Source organism: Manihot esculenta, chromosome 14, assembly GCF_001659605.2.
Source record: "Manihot esculenta cultivar AM560-2 chromosome 14, M.esculenta_v8, whole genome shotgun sequence".
Lineage (NCBI taxonomy): Eukaryota > Viridiplantae > Streptophyta > Magnoliopsida > Malpighiales > Euphorbiaceae > Manihot > Manihot esculenta.
The window spans coordinates 21,886,604-21,903,088 of NC_035174.2; the positions used below are offsets into that span (position 1 = coordinate 21,886,604).

General features: G+C 32.9%; 1 protein-coding gene across 1 annotated transcript; it reads left to right on the plus strand.

The window, feature by feature from the left end:
- The first annotated feature begins 1,883 nt into the window (after positions 1 to 1,883).
- LOC110631279 (putative clathrin assembly protein At5g57200) lies at positions 1,884 to 12,721 on the plus strand. The gene is given in 14 exon segments (XM_021779049.2): positions 1,884 to 2,612; positions 2,920 to 2,989; positions 8,703 to 8,800; positions 9,049 to 9,187; positions 9,284 to 9,582; positions 9,660 to 9,710; positions 9,789 to 9,854; positions 9,940 to 10,005; positions 10,115 to 10,195; positions 10,284 to 10,361; positions 11,269 to 11,466; positions 11,540 to 11,618; positions 11,891 to 12,018; positions 12,245 to 12,721. Coding segments are annotated over 14 exon segments (1,824 nt in total). The 5' UTR covers positions 1,884 to 2,522; the 3' UTR covers positions 12,626 to 12,721.
- Positions 12,722 to 16,485: the final 3,764 nt, after the last annotated feature.

The window sequence follows — 16,485 nt, forward strand, 5'->3', positions numbered from 1 at the left end:
ATCAAAGATATTTTAAATTTGACGAAAGCAATAGTCTTATAATAATGTATACTTCAACACTTTTTTTTTGTCAAAGATATATCATTCATTTGATAAGGCCATAAAGACCTAAGATTACATAAAAAGGTGCAAGGCCTATAAGAACAACCTAGTAAACGTATGGGTCTCTAGAGCCAAAAGAGAAAGAAACCCAATTAACCACAGAAATCCTAAAGACCCAACCCGATTACCTGACTTCCCTACTTGGTTGAAACCAAAACAGGACTGCTGCTCCTCTTCTCTAAACTTCTTAACTATCTCCGAGGATGAAGAAGACAAAGCTTGCTCTTCCAAAGACAGCCAAAGCTTAAAAAAACCAATTGAAACATAAAGAGCAAGCGCAAGCCAAGCAGAAAGCTAGAAAAGCTGGAGTTGAGAAGGCAGAAAGACTGACAGACACATGCACAACGATTTGGGGGAGAAGGACGATACCAGACGCTCCAGAAAGGGAAACATGCACTTCCTCAATCACATCAAGTGATCAACTCCTTGTCGAGAAGGTGACCGAAAACGACTAGCCTTAAAAGCTCTTTTTTCACTATAATTTTCTCCTTAAGCACCAGATCTGGGAAGAAAAACCATAACAAAAAGAAAAAAATAGAAAAAATAAACACCAGACAAATACACACCCACATGACAGGACCAATTGTCACGTTCCTTGCTAGAAGACCCAATGATTTCGTCTCTCCAAGGCCACGTGCGGCACTTAGACCACTCCTCTGGGCTAAGTCAGCCTTCTCACCAGCAGCAGTTCACCTTTAGGAGGTTGAACTCAGCAGAGTGCTTAGCACCCTTGGAAGCAATTGGCCAATGAACACAAGTAACAAGCAAAGAAGGAAATAGAGTGATTGCAAAAGATTGAAAAGGAAGCTTGCTTTGTATTGCTATAAGAAGAGAATTACAAGAGCACACACTCACTCACAATTCACTTTCGCAATCTGTACAAATGAAGCAGGGGGAGGGGGTATTTATAGTGTTCCCCACCTCCTCATCTAATGGCTGAGATAATTCTAGAAAATAAGAAAAATTCCTGGCCATTGGATCAACTGGACCAATCAGAGGCTGCCACTTGTCCCTTCTGCCTAGAAGCTGGAAGAATTGCCTAGACTGCTCCAGGAGGTTCCAAAATTCTCTAGAGAACTCTCCAAGCTTCTGCCATTTTCTCCTGGTTGGCCTGCCACGGGTCTAGGACGTGTTGGACATGGTCTGTGCATCTTTCCCCCGTGTCTTGGGCGCTCAACGAGGTCACGGGCCTGTGGGCTGCTGTTCCTGCCACGTTCGCTGGCCAGCCATGCAGTCTGGCGCTATTTCGCCTGTTGGCCAACTGGGGAGGTCTGCCTGCCTTGCCGAGGTTCCACGGGCCAGCAACCCTTCTGCCCAAGCCAACTCCGCCTCCGCGGGTTGTGCCTTCCTGCGGCAACCAGCTCTGCCAAGTATCTAAGTTTCCCCTTGGCTGGCCTACGGCTCACCTAAGCTTTTCCGTGGTTGGCCTACGAGTCTTCCCAGCTTGTTCACTGTTGGCCTACGGGTTATGCCAGTTTATCCTCGGTAGGCCTATGGGGCATCCGAGCTGCCTGTTGCCAGGCCGGCTACTGCTGGCTGATTTTGCCCAGCAGATTTTCGCCCGCCTATCCGTTCCGCCTGGCAGGCCTTCCACCCTGCCAGCCAATCCGTCCGTAGGCCTACTGGCCAGTCCGAGTTGGGCAACCCACATCCGATTTTGGCAACTCAGCCCGTCAGGGCTTCACCAGCCAATTTCCAGCATATATTGCCTCTGATGATGGCCAGTTGGCCCATTCAGCCTGTTGGACTTGGGGGAGCTCCTTGGGTCAGTAACACAATGCTAAGCTCGCAATCTAGAAAGAATCACTTGCCAGCGAGAAAGCACTAATCAAACTATTTACAAACTTTCTCGAAAGGGAAGGGAGAAACCCACATCCGAGCGAAGGAAAGGGAGGAGCCACTCCTACTTGGTAAGGGAAGGGGTAGCCGCGACTGGATGAAAAAAAACCCTATGGGAGGAAAGCTCTCTCTCCCTAGAGAGTCTCTTTCTAACGTTCTAAATAACAAAATATTATCACATATTTACAACATATAATAGAATTTCTATAATTTTACACACAAAATATTATAATTGATTGCTAATCAATAAAAAATTAAATCAAATCTTTTCTAAAATTGTCTTCTGATCAAATTGATTAATAAGTTATTTGTTAATTAAAAAAGATTAATTGTCCTTTCCCATATTTAGTCCTATGTTGTTGCGCATAGTTCGGAGTCAAAAAAGTGAATAAATTTTAATTTTTTTCAAAAAAAAAACCTCTCCTCTGCTTTTTGTTTCAAAATAAAATTCTTTTTTTTTTCTTTTTTCTCCCTTCTCTCTCAAATCAAAACAAAAAACACAAAAAGAAATCAAAAAATCAACAAAATTTATTTTACTTTTTGTGTTGTTTTGTTTTGTTTTGTATTGCAGGGAAATCACAATGGGAACATTAAACAGTTTTAGAAAAGCATATGGAGCACTTAAAGATTCAACGAAGGTTGGGCTTGCAAATCTTAATAGTGAATTTAAGGTAATAATAAATTTTATTTATTTCATCCTTCTTATAAGAAATGAGATTCTTTATTACCTTTTTATTTATTAATTTCTGGGTTTTATTTAAGAATAATTAGATTTTATGAATTTAGTTTAATTTTTGTTAGAAGTTTAGATCCTTGTTATCTTTCATTTATTAATTTCTGGGGTTTTGTTTAAAAGAATTAGATGTTGAGAATTTTAATTATTTTTTATTAGAATTTGAGATCCCTTATTATTTCCTATTTATTAATTTGAGATCCTTGTTATCTTTCATTTACTAATTTCTGGATTTCAACCGAAAGGAATTAGATGTTGCAATCGTGAAGGCCACTAATCATGAAGAACGTCCTCCTAAAGAACGTCATGTTCGAAGTAAGTTATTAATATAATTTCTTTATTTCCTCTTCTAAATAAAAATAAATAAATATATTCACGTTAATTTATAATTTTATTTAAATATTAGTTTAGAATTTTTTATCAATTGCTAAAGTCTTTCAATCTTAAGAATATTTTACTTGAAATTTAAATTAAATTTGAGGATAAGTTTATTTGTATTTGAGAATTCTGTAAAATAAAATTTTAGGATTGTTTTGTTAATTAAGTATTTGTAAATACTCAATTCAGTACACAACAAGAGGGGCAGACCTCTAGGATAATTTCAAGTAGTATTAGTTAAGTAATCACTAACCCACATTCTTTTTCTTATAAAGGAAATTTATTTATAAACTAGAAAAAATTTAGTACAACACATATATATAGGGTAACATTCGGTTGGTTCGGTTCAGACAAAAATTAGTGTTTATGAAAATCGAATCGAACCGATTTTGGTCAGAAACCAAATCGAACCGAACCGGTCTGATTCGGTTCGATTCAGTTCGGTTTGATCGGTTTTATTTTTAATAATTTTTTCTATTTTTTACACTTTATTTTTAGTATTTTAAAATTTAATTAAAATATTTTAATCTTAATATAATTTAATTTCTCTATATTATTGAAAAAATATATTATTATCACTAATCGGTTCGGTTCGATTTTTTTGATTTTTTTCTGATCAAAACCAAACCGAACCGAAATAACCAAAATTTTTGAAATTAAAAACCGAACCGAACTGAAATATATAAGAAACCGAACTAAATTTTCAATTCGGTTCAGTTCAGTCGGTTTTTTCGATTTGAACCGAATATTGCTTACCCCTACACATATCATTGATCCAAAATTAAAAATAAATAATCTAATTTTAAGTGTTTGTATGCTAAATGAACAAACTTGAAAAATCTCAAAATTAAAAATAAACAATACAAAAGACCTAAAAGACGACATCAAACCAATCAAGACCAGCTAAAACACAAACATAACCTTAAAGGGTAGCAGCAGAGTTGAAGAAAACATCTGGACGTACCAACTTGTATATACTCCTTGCCAAGCAAGTGAATCAGCCACCCAATCGGTTTCATGAAGAATATGTTCAAAGTGAAGCAAAGGGAGAGAATTAGTTAAAGTAAATCTGCACATTCTTAAGCTTCCAAGGACAATTCTCAGCCGAGGTAACCCAGGATACCAAAATTTTTGAGTTTGGTTCCAAAATTATTCCAACACAAGATCTCCAAACATATCGCTTATTAAAAGGAATGGACAAAGCCTTTTCCATGGCTAAAAATTTAGCAGCATTAGAGTCAAATTGCGCAACTGAGAAAGAAAAGATAAACAAGGACTTTTCTTCACAATCCCACAAGACCCCAACAATTCCTATAGGTCCAAGTTTTCTATTAACATACCCATCCATATTCTATTTAATCCAACCATAATCTGGTTCTTTCCATTGAGCAAGTAGTTGAGACATAGCTGGGATTGACCAATTCTTTACTACCTAAAGCGATAACAATTCAGCTCAGTGTAAGGAAAAGAAGCATCTACTTCCTTAAGCTACAATGAAATCCAATGCAAAATCAAGGAACAAAGGCTTTTAAGCGATTGATATTTATTTTCAGAAAAAGAAAAAATCATTTATAGCCAACCGTAGTGACCACAAAATAACATATACTATCCAAAACTGTTTTGGAACTTCCCAAAGACGAGAAATTTTCAATCTAGCAAAAGCAAAGGGACAATAGAAGACAAGCAAACTGAGAATCTAACAAAAAACCAAGCCTAAATTTTCCATGAAAAGAATACAATGAACAAAGATATGCAAAATAGATTCAACATACGTACAACATATAAGACACAGGTTGTGGTCAAGAGGCATTATTCCAAGGTCACATAGCCAATTCCTTGAACATAACCTATCATGGTTGATCAATCAAACCAAATTCTCCACTTTTGGAGGAGCAATACCTAGCTACACAAATGCATATATACTCCAGTTGAAATAATAGGAGGAAGACAATAAACATCTGTAGAGAGGTTTAACTAAGAAGAGATAATTATCCTTAGGCTTCCAAATTTGATGATCTTGCTCCTTACATATTGTGTTCTTGGAGTCCTAACTTCTTATTCAACTTCGTATATCATGAACGTTAATATTTTTTAAGAAAAAGATTTTAGTTTTCTGCATGTTAACTTTTTGGCTTGAACAAATGCAAAAACTCTTAAGCACACGTGAAAAGTCTGAACCTTTGCTGGACTTGCTTTTGAGTAAAATAAATGAAGAATTTGAGGACCCTCTCTATTGAGTGAAATGAATTTCCAGTTACCTTCATTAATGGCCCAATGGATCCCATAAGACAAGCACTTCAGATAGAGAACAAAAAGGTAAGGAAAAAGGAAGTCTATTTGCCTAAGTCCTCGTATAACTTAAAAGATCCCATGATATCAAAAACCTCATAGGGACTAAAGTAATGCCATGCATAATTAACATAATAAACGGGTTAGGCAAACCTAGCAATACTAGTGTTGCCTAATAGCCATGTAACCTACTTTTCCTATCTTTCTTTTCCTAATATGGATCATTTCTTTATGTGATCATGATATTATTAGTAATCCGGAATCTTACGATAAGCTTATATGAGCTAGACTAATGATTTAGGGCAAGAGAAGCTTAAGCCTATTAACAATGACCTTGAAAATAGGTTTATAAATAACTATGTAGAGACTAATTTGCCTAAACTAAAGAATATTAACATGAGAGACCACTTTGGTAATAGGGGATATTATAGTCATGTTAAAGTTATGATCAACGGGAAGAGCTTTAAAAGCTCTACCACCTTTCTAACTTTGTACCAAAAGTTTTAGCAAAATCCCACATGTAATCCATCAATACCTATCGCTTTACAAGACTTCATGTTAAAGATCACTTCTTTAACTTCTAACAAACACAATAGCTCATGGAGATGGAAAAACAAATAGGATTAAGATTTTGGAACATACTATTGATGGATAAATGAGCTCCTAGTCCTAGTTCCTCAGTATACAAATTTCTGTGTGTTTTAACACCCATTTCTATTAAAGCACAATCATCAACAACTCAATTTATTTCTTTTCCTTTTATTAATAGTTCAGAGGTGGAATGAATTAGTATTCCTACCCCCTATTTTATCTACTCACTTTAGATCTTTAGTACCACAAAAGCTCCTCTCTTTGAAGAATAATATGCAACTCTTCCTTAAGAAATTTTTCCTATCTTACCAAATTGCTACTAAATCTTCTATCAAGCACTTTCTCAATACCTACAATACAAGCTAAAATAATTTTCTTTTTTTCTTAAAAATATTATCAAAGATATTCTTATTCCAATCTTTTAACTTATTATAAAGAGATTCCACAGTTTGCATAAAGAAGGTATAATGGTGCCAATTTTCCTACATGAAATTAGGAAAATCTTCATGTGCTAGCAAAGCTACTAAAAACTGAAGATGCATATTACAATTTCTTACCAATATAAGGCCTTACAAATCAAGAAAAATAGGGAGTGATCAAAATGAATTCTAAGAGTACGGTGGATTAAGGCCTCAAGAAACTTGATCCTTTAAACTGTGTTACTTAGAACTATCAGTAATCTTTCTGATGATTTATCCTTTAAACTGTTGTTACTCCACTGATTCAAGGTTCAAATAAAGTTACTACTACTCTTTGTACTTCTGGATAAGCAATTTCAGAGTCCATATGAAAGGAGAGCTACTTTGTCTTTGGCAATTCCAAATTATTAAAGATATAACAAAATTAAGAAGGAAGAGCAAAAACTCACAAATAAATTACTCTGCAAGGTAAGGGTCAATAGCATTTTCCTCCTCAAAATCATCATCATCAGTGCTTGCCTCCTCTCCGTAAGAGACGTCTTGCATGTTGTCATCTACTATATTTTCATACCTAAGTATATCATTTTTCAAGTGCTTAGTTTTGATTTTTCAATTTAATCGAGTGATCTAATGGTTTCCTAATGGCAATAGACCCATTATATATCCCTTTAGAAGGTCTTTATTAACAATGTCTAGGGAAAAGATTGTTTCTATATATTTGCATCATGATATGAGCTATAGGGTATAAGGTTGACGTCATTGGTTCTATCTCAGTAGAGTGCTTGTCTTTGGCTTAGAAAAGAATAAATCACCTAGTGCACATTTTAAAAATCTTAACATTGATACCATGTTAGAAATTTGACAGGTCTGGTTCAAGATAAATGTGGAGTGCTGGGATGAAATGAGCTTGATGGGCATTGGTGATGGACGACCTTAATGCCCTTCAGCATTTTGGGATTTGTCCCACTTTACTTTATAATTTCTCCCTTTCCTTTCTCATTATTGATGTGGGATTCGCTTGCCCACTTTCTTCTTTCTTTTTCTATTTTCTAACATTTCCCCTGAGGCTCTAATTATGATATGCCTTTCATTGTTGATCATGGGCTTGTGTTTTTTCTTTTTCTAAAAGCCTCATGTCTCTTTCTTAATTTTTATTATGGGATTATACTCTTGTTGAATTTCATAGGTCATAGGACTTCAACACTTTGACTGTGTCCTTTCTCACTAAGCCTTTCTCTCAAACTTTAGGTCTTAGGCCTTGGTCTTTAATATTTTTTACCTGGGTGTTCCTTATGATTCTTTCATTTGTGCTTTAGGTCATGGCCGTAGGTCTTTAATATTTTTAGTGGGCCTGGCCTTTAATTATCAATCCAAACTATAGAAAATTTCTTAAATCTTAAATTTTTATCAGTTGTGAGGGTATTGGACTCTAATACTATAATTTATTAAAAAAAGACAGATTTACAATATTAAAATTATAAAAGAGAAGAAAAATATTGAAATTGATCTATTCCATTTTTAGCTAGTTGCTACTGTTTGAACTGCTAATAGTGGCCCTTTTAGCAGTTGATAAGAGCGTCTCATTCTCCCACTATGGTTTCTTCCTCCCTTTCAAAGGATTGCATACTGACATCCATATCTAGACCTTACATCACCAATTTCTTGAAAGACTGGGGAGATGCAGAGTTTGAAGGATTAAAATCTTTATTATTTATATGAGTGTAAACGAATTAAGGCTAGCAAAAAATTCAATTGCTTAAATTCTATTCATAATTTTTTTTTAAGATAACTCATATCTCAAACTTAATTTACTTTAAATTTAAGTTAAATATTAATAATTTTATATTTTATTATTTAAAAAAGGAGTCAAAATAAATTAAAATTTTATAAGTGAAATCTTATATAATTGATGTTTAACTCGATTCATTTATAATATTGATAAAATTTAAGTTAAAATTAAATACTTCATTTTATTTAAAAAATAAGAGCTTTTCTCAAGAAAGAAAATTATTTATTTTTTTAAATTGAAAATTAAAGGAGTAGAATATGAGATCTCTTAAATTTACTTAGATGCATTTATTATCAGCAAAATCTGTGAGCATAGAAAATTATTTTTTTTCATTTCACAATTTTATTTAATTTATTCATTTCATACTAAATATAAATAAATGCTTCTGTTCATTCCAAAAAATACTTTTATTATAATTAAGGCATTTTCTAAACATATTTTGAATGTTTAATTTGATTTTGAATAATTTTTATTATTTACAAATAAAAGGGAATTTTAATAAATAAATAAATAATTTAATATCTATTAATCTAACTTTTTTGCTTTGGTTTGTAATATGTAGAGATCTTTTTAGCAACTTCAGCAACACGTCCACGTGTAGATGTAGCATACTGTATTCATGCACTGGCAAGGAGATTATCAAAGACGCGAAGTTGGATTGTAAGTTCCTTTTCCTTCAATGTTCATATCAATGTTTTTATTTATTTATTTATATAATTTTAAATATTTATACAAATAATTGAATTATTTTATATATTAAAATAATTAACTAATTTAATATTACAATTTAATTATTTATATTTATTTTTATATTTTATATTTTTTATATCGAATTGTTAATAGAAATCATGTACGATGATAAGATTAGACTTAATAAATTATGAAATTTGAGCGTCTCCAATTAACAGGTAGCAGTAAAGACATTGATCGTGATTCATCGAACGTTGAGAGAGGGAGACCCTACCTTTCGAGGAGAGTTTCTAAATTATGCATATAGAGGAAATGTTCTTCAAATTCCAAATTTCAGAGATGACTCTTCCACATTGGGTATTTATATTTATTTTTAACTTTCTAAATTATGTGTTGGATTTTTATTTATTTGATTTTTTTTTAATATTTTGTGTAATTTTATACCATATTTAGCATGGGATTGCTCTGCATGGGTTCGAACATATGCTCTATTTCTAGAAGAAAGGTTAGAGTGTTTTAGAGTTTTGAAATACGACATTGAAGCTGAGCATTTGACAAAATCATCACCTGCAGCAACCAAGGTTTATATCTCTCTCTAATTAAAATCCCCATTTGATATTAATTAATTAATTATTTATTTATTTATTATTTGTAAGTAGGTGCATAATAGAACAAGGCTTTTAGATCGAGATGAATTACTACATCAATTACCAGCATTACAACAACTTCTTTTTCGTCTTATTTGTTGTCAGGTAATTAGATTAATTCATAATGTTTTTTATTTTTATGTTTTAAATTAATTCTTTGCTCTTTTTCCCTATCTTTTCAGCCTGAGAGAGGAGCTTATTGTAGCTATCTTATACAGTATGCTTTAGCCTTGGTATGCTTCTTGCAACTCATGAATTAATTATTGTTGTTGAAAATTTTATTAAAATTTAAAAATACAATATTCATGTAGGTTTTGAAAGAGAGTTTCAAAATATATTGTGCAATTAATGATGGAATAATCAATCTTGTTGATATGGTAATATTTCTTAATCTCAATTTTTCTTTTTCGTTTTATAAATTATTTTTTATTTCATTTTTTATATATTGTTAATTCTTCACAGTTCTTTGATATGTCAAGACATGATGCAGCCAAAGCCCTAAATATATACAAACGAGCAGGCAAACAGGTTTTTGCTATTACATCAATCCTTTTTTCAGTTATTTAATTTCAAATTAAATCTAAATTTGAGATTTTATGAATCTTATTTCAAAATTTTAACATAATTTTTTTTTCAGGCCGAAAATCTTGCTGAACTTTATGAATATTGCAAGAGTTTGGAGCTTGCTAGAAAATTTCAATTTCCAATATTAAGACAGGTTTTTCTTTCAATTCAAATAAAAAAATATTTAGTAAATCTTTATTATTAAATTAATTCTTTTATATTTTGTTAAATATATCAAACAGCCTCCTCCATCATTTCTTACAACAATGGAAGAATACATCAAGGAAGCCCCTCAAACATCTTCTGTCAATAGGAGACTGGTGAGATTTATTTACTTAATTATCTAGGCATGTCCATTTATGAAATGTATATCTTAGGGTTAGCTTCTATTTATCCAAATGTTTTTTTTTAAAAAAAACACACTAATTAATTAACTACACGATTTTATTTAAATTTATTAATTTTAAACAAATTATTTAAATCATTTTTTTAGATAATAATTATTTAAATTATTTAATTCTAGAAAAATGCTATTTAATTATTTATCAGACCTACATATATGGTTATTACATAATAAATTTAATACAACCGTTATAAATCGATATAAATTTTTAAATAAATCGATAATTTCATTATTATTTTTTTTTTGAAATAACAAGAAAACTTCATTAATTCAAAGAGAACAAAGAAACAATATGAGGAGGAGGGATATTAATCCAAACTCCTTGACCTGACTCAAAATGAGCCGATGTTGCTAGAACATGAGCGACATCATTCGCAGATCTATGAACAAAAACACACTTTGCTTTCTCATAACTAGATAGAAGCAGTTTACAATCTTGAATCAAAAGGCCAAAAGACGATAAATCATCTAACAAAACACAATTAACTGACATCATAAGTATCTGAGCATCCAATTCGAAAAGAACTCGATTCCATCCACACTCTTTAATCCAGCTCAATACTTTCCGGAATGTTATAGTTTCAGCACACTTTGCATCTATCTGGCTATAAAAAAAGTTTGCTCTAGCAGCCACAAAACTCCCATCAATATTTTAAATTATTGATAAATAATTTACTTTAATGACTATATTTTTTAATAATTTAATTGATAATTTTTACTGTTTTTTTTTCTTTTTGTAATATGTATTATTTAATTGATTTCTTAATCATGGCAAGATCATAGAGTTTGTGACAAGTTAATTATATATATATTTTTTATGACAGGAATATATACAGAGCGAAGAATCATTGTCAGATAAGGAAGAAGAAGAGCCTTCAGAACCAATAAAACAAGAAGAAGATGAAAAAATAGATGACAATGAAGCAATAGTAAACACAGAAGAAGAAGAAGTTCAGCCTGAAGAACCAGTGGAAGAATCTCCACCGTTGATTTCTAATAATGATGTTATTGGAGATCTACTTGTAAGATTTATGGTTGTTTTAAAGTTATTTTCTTCAACTTTTTTATTCACATATATATTATTTTCTTTTATAGGGTTTGAATAATGAAGTAAATCCAAAAGCTATTGAGTTAGAGGAAAGCAATGCATTAGCTCTTGCAATTATCCCACCTGGTAAGTTATAGTATTTTAATTTAGCAAGAAAAATCCATGTTAGCTTCTAAATTTTTCATTAAAGTTTAACTTAATTTTTTTTCTCAAATAAAATTTTAAATTTTATTTTTAAGTTCAAATAAGTCTTTATCTAATAAAATAAAATTTTCTAATAATGAAATATTACTTTTATAATTTTAAATATAAAAAATTTTACTTTTTCAATTAAAATAAAAATTGACTATCCCAGTGCTCCTTAGCAGAGTATCAAATCAACTAGCTAAATAATGCAGGTGGTGTTCATCCCTCTTCATCAAATAATGCTTTAAGTGAGCTTGGTATGCCAAATGCAACAGGATGGGAACTAGCACTTGTTACCGCACCAAGCAGCAATGCTAGCCATGTAGTAGAAAGCAAATTGGTCAGTTTTTTTTTTTTAAATTATTATTTAGTTTTTTGGTTAAACTGAGCTTAAATGAAAACTTAGAGGTTAATTTACATAAAAAGTTGAAAATGAGCTAAAATGAACTACTTCAATAAATAGAGGGATGAAATTGAGCCTTAATCCAATTTAAATCTAATATATTGTTATTAATTGAATAATTATGTAAATATTTGATGAATACTATTTTTTTTTTCTGGGACAGGCTGGGGGATTTGATAAACTATTGCTTGATAGCTTGTATGAAGATGATAGTGCAAGGAGACAAATAGAATTGCAGAAAGCAGGGTATGGATATGGTGAAATGGGAGTTGAAAATAATCCATTTGAACAACAAGATCCATTTATAATGTCCAATAACATAGCACCTCCACCAAGTGTACAAATGGCAATGATGGCTCAACAGCAGTATCACCTCCAGCACCAACAACAACACCAATCTATGATGATGGTTCCTTATCAATATCAATCTCAAAATCCTCAACCACAAATGCAGCCAATGAGTGCTTCAAATCCTTTTGGTGATCCTTTCCCAAGTCTTCCACAAAATTCAATGCCACAACAAGGAAACCATATGCTACTTTAGAATATATATTATTTGCTTTTCTTGGTTTCATTGTATAATCTTTCTTTTTTCTTAGAAATAAGAGAATCATTTATTTGCTATTAAGTATGTTGTGGTTATCAAGTTTGGTATAGTCATTCCTTGTTTCCTTACTGAATAATGTGCAATTGTTTTTCTATGAAAAATGGATGAAACATACTAATAACATTGTTGATTGTTGCATTTCACGCCCAAATAAAAATATTTTCTATGAAAAATATTTATAAATAATAAAAATTTTAAGCATCTAACTAAAATAATGTTGTCTCAATATATAGTCCAAGAGAGGTAAATTGGAGTTTACCAAAACTTTACTCCTTGCTTGAAGCTTTTTTAATGTGCCAACTAAAACACTCCAGCAATAATTTTCACAAATATAGTATAATGGAAGCAACCTAGAACATGTCAACACAATATAAGCTTAATTCAAAATGCTCAACTCATTCAAGTATTCAATCGAACGTATTTATCTCAAAATATTTCAATCAATATTGCAAGTAATTTTCACAAGTTCAATATAACTCAATATAATGTAATAAAGTAAAGCGAGTAGATTTGAGAGAGATTGAACATAAGGATTTTTTATAGTGGTTCAGCTCTAACTAGCCTACATCCACTCTCTCAAAGATCCTCTTTTAGCATTCACTTCTACTATCTTTTCTTTTCAATGGGCAAGAGATAAGCCTTTAATTTTATATCCAAAAGACTTCAATAGATGTTTGTAACTCTTTATAAGTATCTCTCCTATACTCTAACTCTTCAAAATTCACTAGATACTTGAATAACCCACACAAGTAGCAATTAATATTAAATTTTCACTCATCCCACTCAATATAAATAAAATCTAAGAGTATGAGAGAGTAGGTTTGCGAATGGAGCATAATAAATGAACTTAGAACACTTGGAATGAAACCAAGACAATAAATATGGTTTCAAAGATTTTGATGTATCTCAATACTTTAATTAAATATAAAAAGACTTTAGAATGAAGTATTTATAGTCTAAAACCAAATGTGATCGTTTGAGACACTATTGAGCACTGAAAAATACATTAAAAAAGAAAATAGACTTTATTTTGTCGTTTTGTTCAAACTAGTGCAGAGACAGATTTTTTTTTAACTGTAGCAAATTAATAACAGTAGCAAGCATATTAGCAAACTAAAAAAAAATTAGCAAACTATTGACAAAAGCAAATCTGTGAGCATACTAACTATTGTTTGTCTTTATTTTCACTTAATAGAAATGAAATGCTCAGACCATAGAGAAAACATGTGATGCATTGGCAATCCTCTCTCTTACCTTTTACTAAACTAAACTTCTAAATATATTTTATTTTCATAAGTTATTTTAAATTATTTTAAGATTGTACCTTTACAATAAGATTGCATATTTTAAATATTAGTGTGGATATCTGAAAATTTTTTAAGCTTTATTTTATGTGTTGAATAAGGTAATAATAAAAACTAATAATGACTGCAAAAAGTCCTGAGTTTTGAAAGACTTAGGCAATGAGGATTACAAAGTTACTAACCATGCTATTAGAAGAAAATTTTAGAACCTAATGATTCTTCCTTACCTCCAAATTGATCAAATACCATCCCTTTTCCCTTTCTCTTTTTTGGCCACCACAACCTTAAAAGCCACTATTAGACCTCCCTCCACCTCCAATGTCTTTCAACATCCACTCAACAACCACCCTTACCATTATCTCTGATTAGGATTCTAAACAATATAAAAAGATGCCACCATAGCTTACAAACCTTTCCCCTCTAGTTTTTGGCTATGTTACCCTTTTTGCCGAAGTTCATTTACTTTTTAGCTTTTTCTGGGTATATGTTCATTCAAGACTAATATTGTGTATTTATATGCCTCCCATCTTGCGCTAATCAAGAGTTTGAAGATTCTATGTATGGTGATATCCAGTCGAACCGACTATCATATAGAAAATTTAAAACCATTTATGTATTTCTCACATTACTGAGATAGTTTCTATCATTTGAAAATCTCTAAATACACAATATTTCTAATGAATTATCTAAACCTCAAAGTCTTATTTTTAATTGAAGAAAAAAAAATATGCTTAATTATTTTATCTTTAACTTCACGCGGGTGTTTTCATTTAGACAAAGTTCTACATGTACCAGACACTATAATTTTCTATAGGACATGTGGCGCTTGGGATTGATTTTCAAAGATATAAAATTTACTGTAATACCCGGCTAGACTCCGGTATCGGAATCCCTACCGTCCGGTGGGATCTCGGATGTCGGAAACCTCTAGAAGGGTAAAATCATGTTTTTATAAAATATTTTAATGTATTTTATGTTTTTAAGTAAAAAGAAAATTGAGTTTTGTATGAAAATGACCAAGGAGGCATTTCCAGGTTCGGCCGCCGAACGTGGGATGGTTTAGGGGGGCATGTTAGGCTTCCGAAAGTCTCAAAAGGTTCGACCGCCAAACCTCATGTTCGGCCGCCGAACTTGCATGAGATGTGGGGGCGCGTTCGGCTGCCGAAAGGTGGTCTGCCAGCCCTATATAAGAGCTCCATGGCCGAAATGGGCGAGCTTTCTCCCCATTTTCGGCCACGGTGAGTTCATGCTCTCCTTTGGTTCGTTTTGATGATTTTCCTCCGATCTTCCATGTTTTAACAAGCTCTATGTTGATTTGAAGAGATTTGAGCAAAAAGAGCAAGTTTTGGAAACTTGGAGACCAAAGAGCGGATCTCTCCCATCTCCGAGTTGGATCGTCTCTCCTCTCGTTCTACAAGAGGTAAGAGTAGATCCATAGTTCCTTTCATGTTTTAAGTAAGTTTTATGAAGTTTCTTGGGGTAGAAATGTATGTGTAGGTTTATGTTGAGTTTTTGGTTAAATGAGTGTTGATGAGCAATGTATGTTGGATATACATGTTTGATGTGTTGTAGATGGGGTTTAGGATAGTTGAAGCCCCTAGGAACTTGTATGCTTGAGTATGCATATTGTAGAATAGGAAAATGCATGATTGAATGAGTTAGGAGGCGTTTATGCATGTTGAGCTGAGTTTCTGCCCTTTTGGGAGAAACCAGGTTCGGCAGCTGAAGGTTCTTTCGGCCACCGAACCTGCCTGTGGTAGCATGGATCGGCTGCCGAACCCTGCCCCCGAAAGATGACTTTCGGCTCTGGAAGGGACTTTCGGCCGCCGAAGGTGCCGCCGAACATGCATGAGTTTCGTCTCTGGAGGGAACCTTCGGCCGCCGAAAGTGCCGCCGAAGGTGCATGACTTTGGGCTCTGGAGGGCCTTTCGGCCGCCGAACCTGCCGCCGAAAGTGCCCTGTTCAGCCCTCCTTTGCATGTTTTCTATGGATGTTTTGAGGTGCTTTATGGGGGTCTTTGGGGAGTATTTTAGAGTTATATTCATAGATGTTTGGTCCCTCATTTGAGTCCACCTGTGTAGGTTCGGACCCGAGGAACCGAGGACCCCAGCAGTGAGATATCTGCTTTCGAGTCTTGTCAGAGCTAGCCAGAGGTGAGTGGAATAACTCTCTATGTTTTCAAAGTAAATAATGAACGTTTTAGCATGACTCACGCATCATGAATGCCATGAGATATATTAAGGTGCTTGCATTAGAATTCACGAATATGTCGCATTGCACATTATGTTGTTGATGTGGATGAATGTTGAATGATCCATTAGCCCTTATATGGTATGACATGATGGACTATGGAAGTCCGGGTGAGCCTGCACTACGCCCCCGGCATGATTGGATATGTATGTTATGCTATGGAAGTCCAGGTGAGCCTGCACTACACCCCTGGCATAATTAGACTGTATAGAGGGCTAAGTGGTGACAAGTTCATCCTTGATG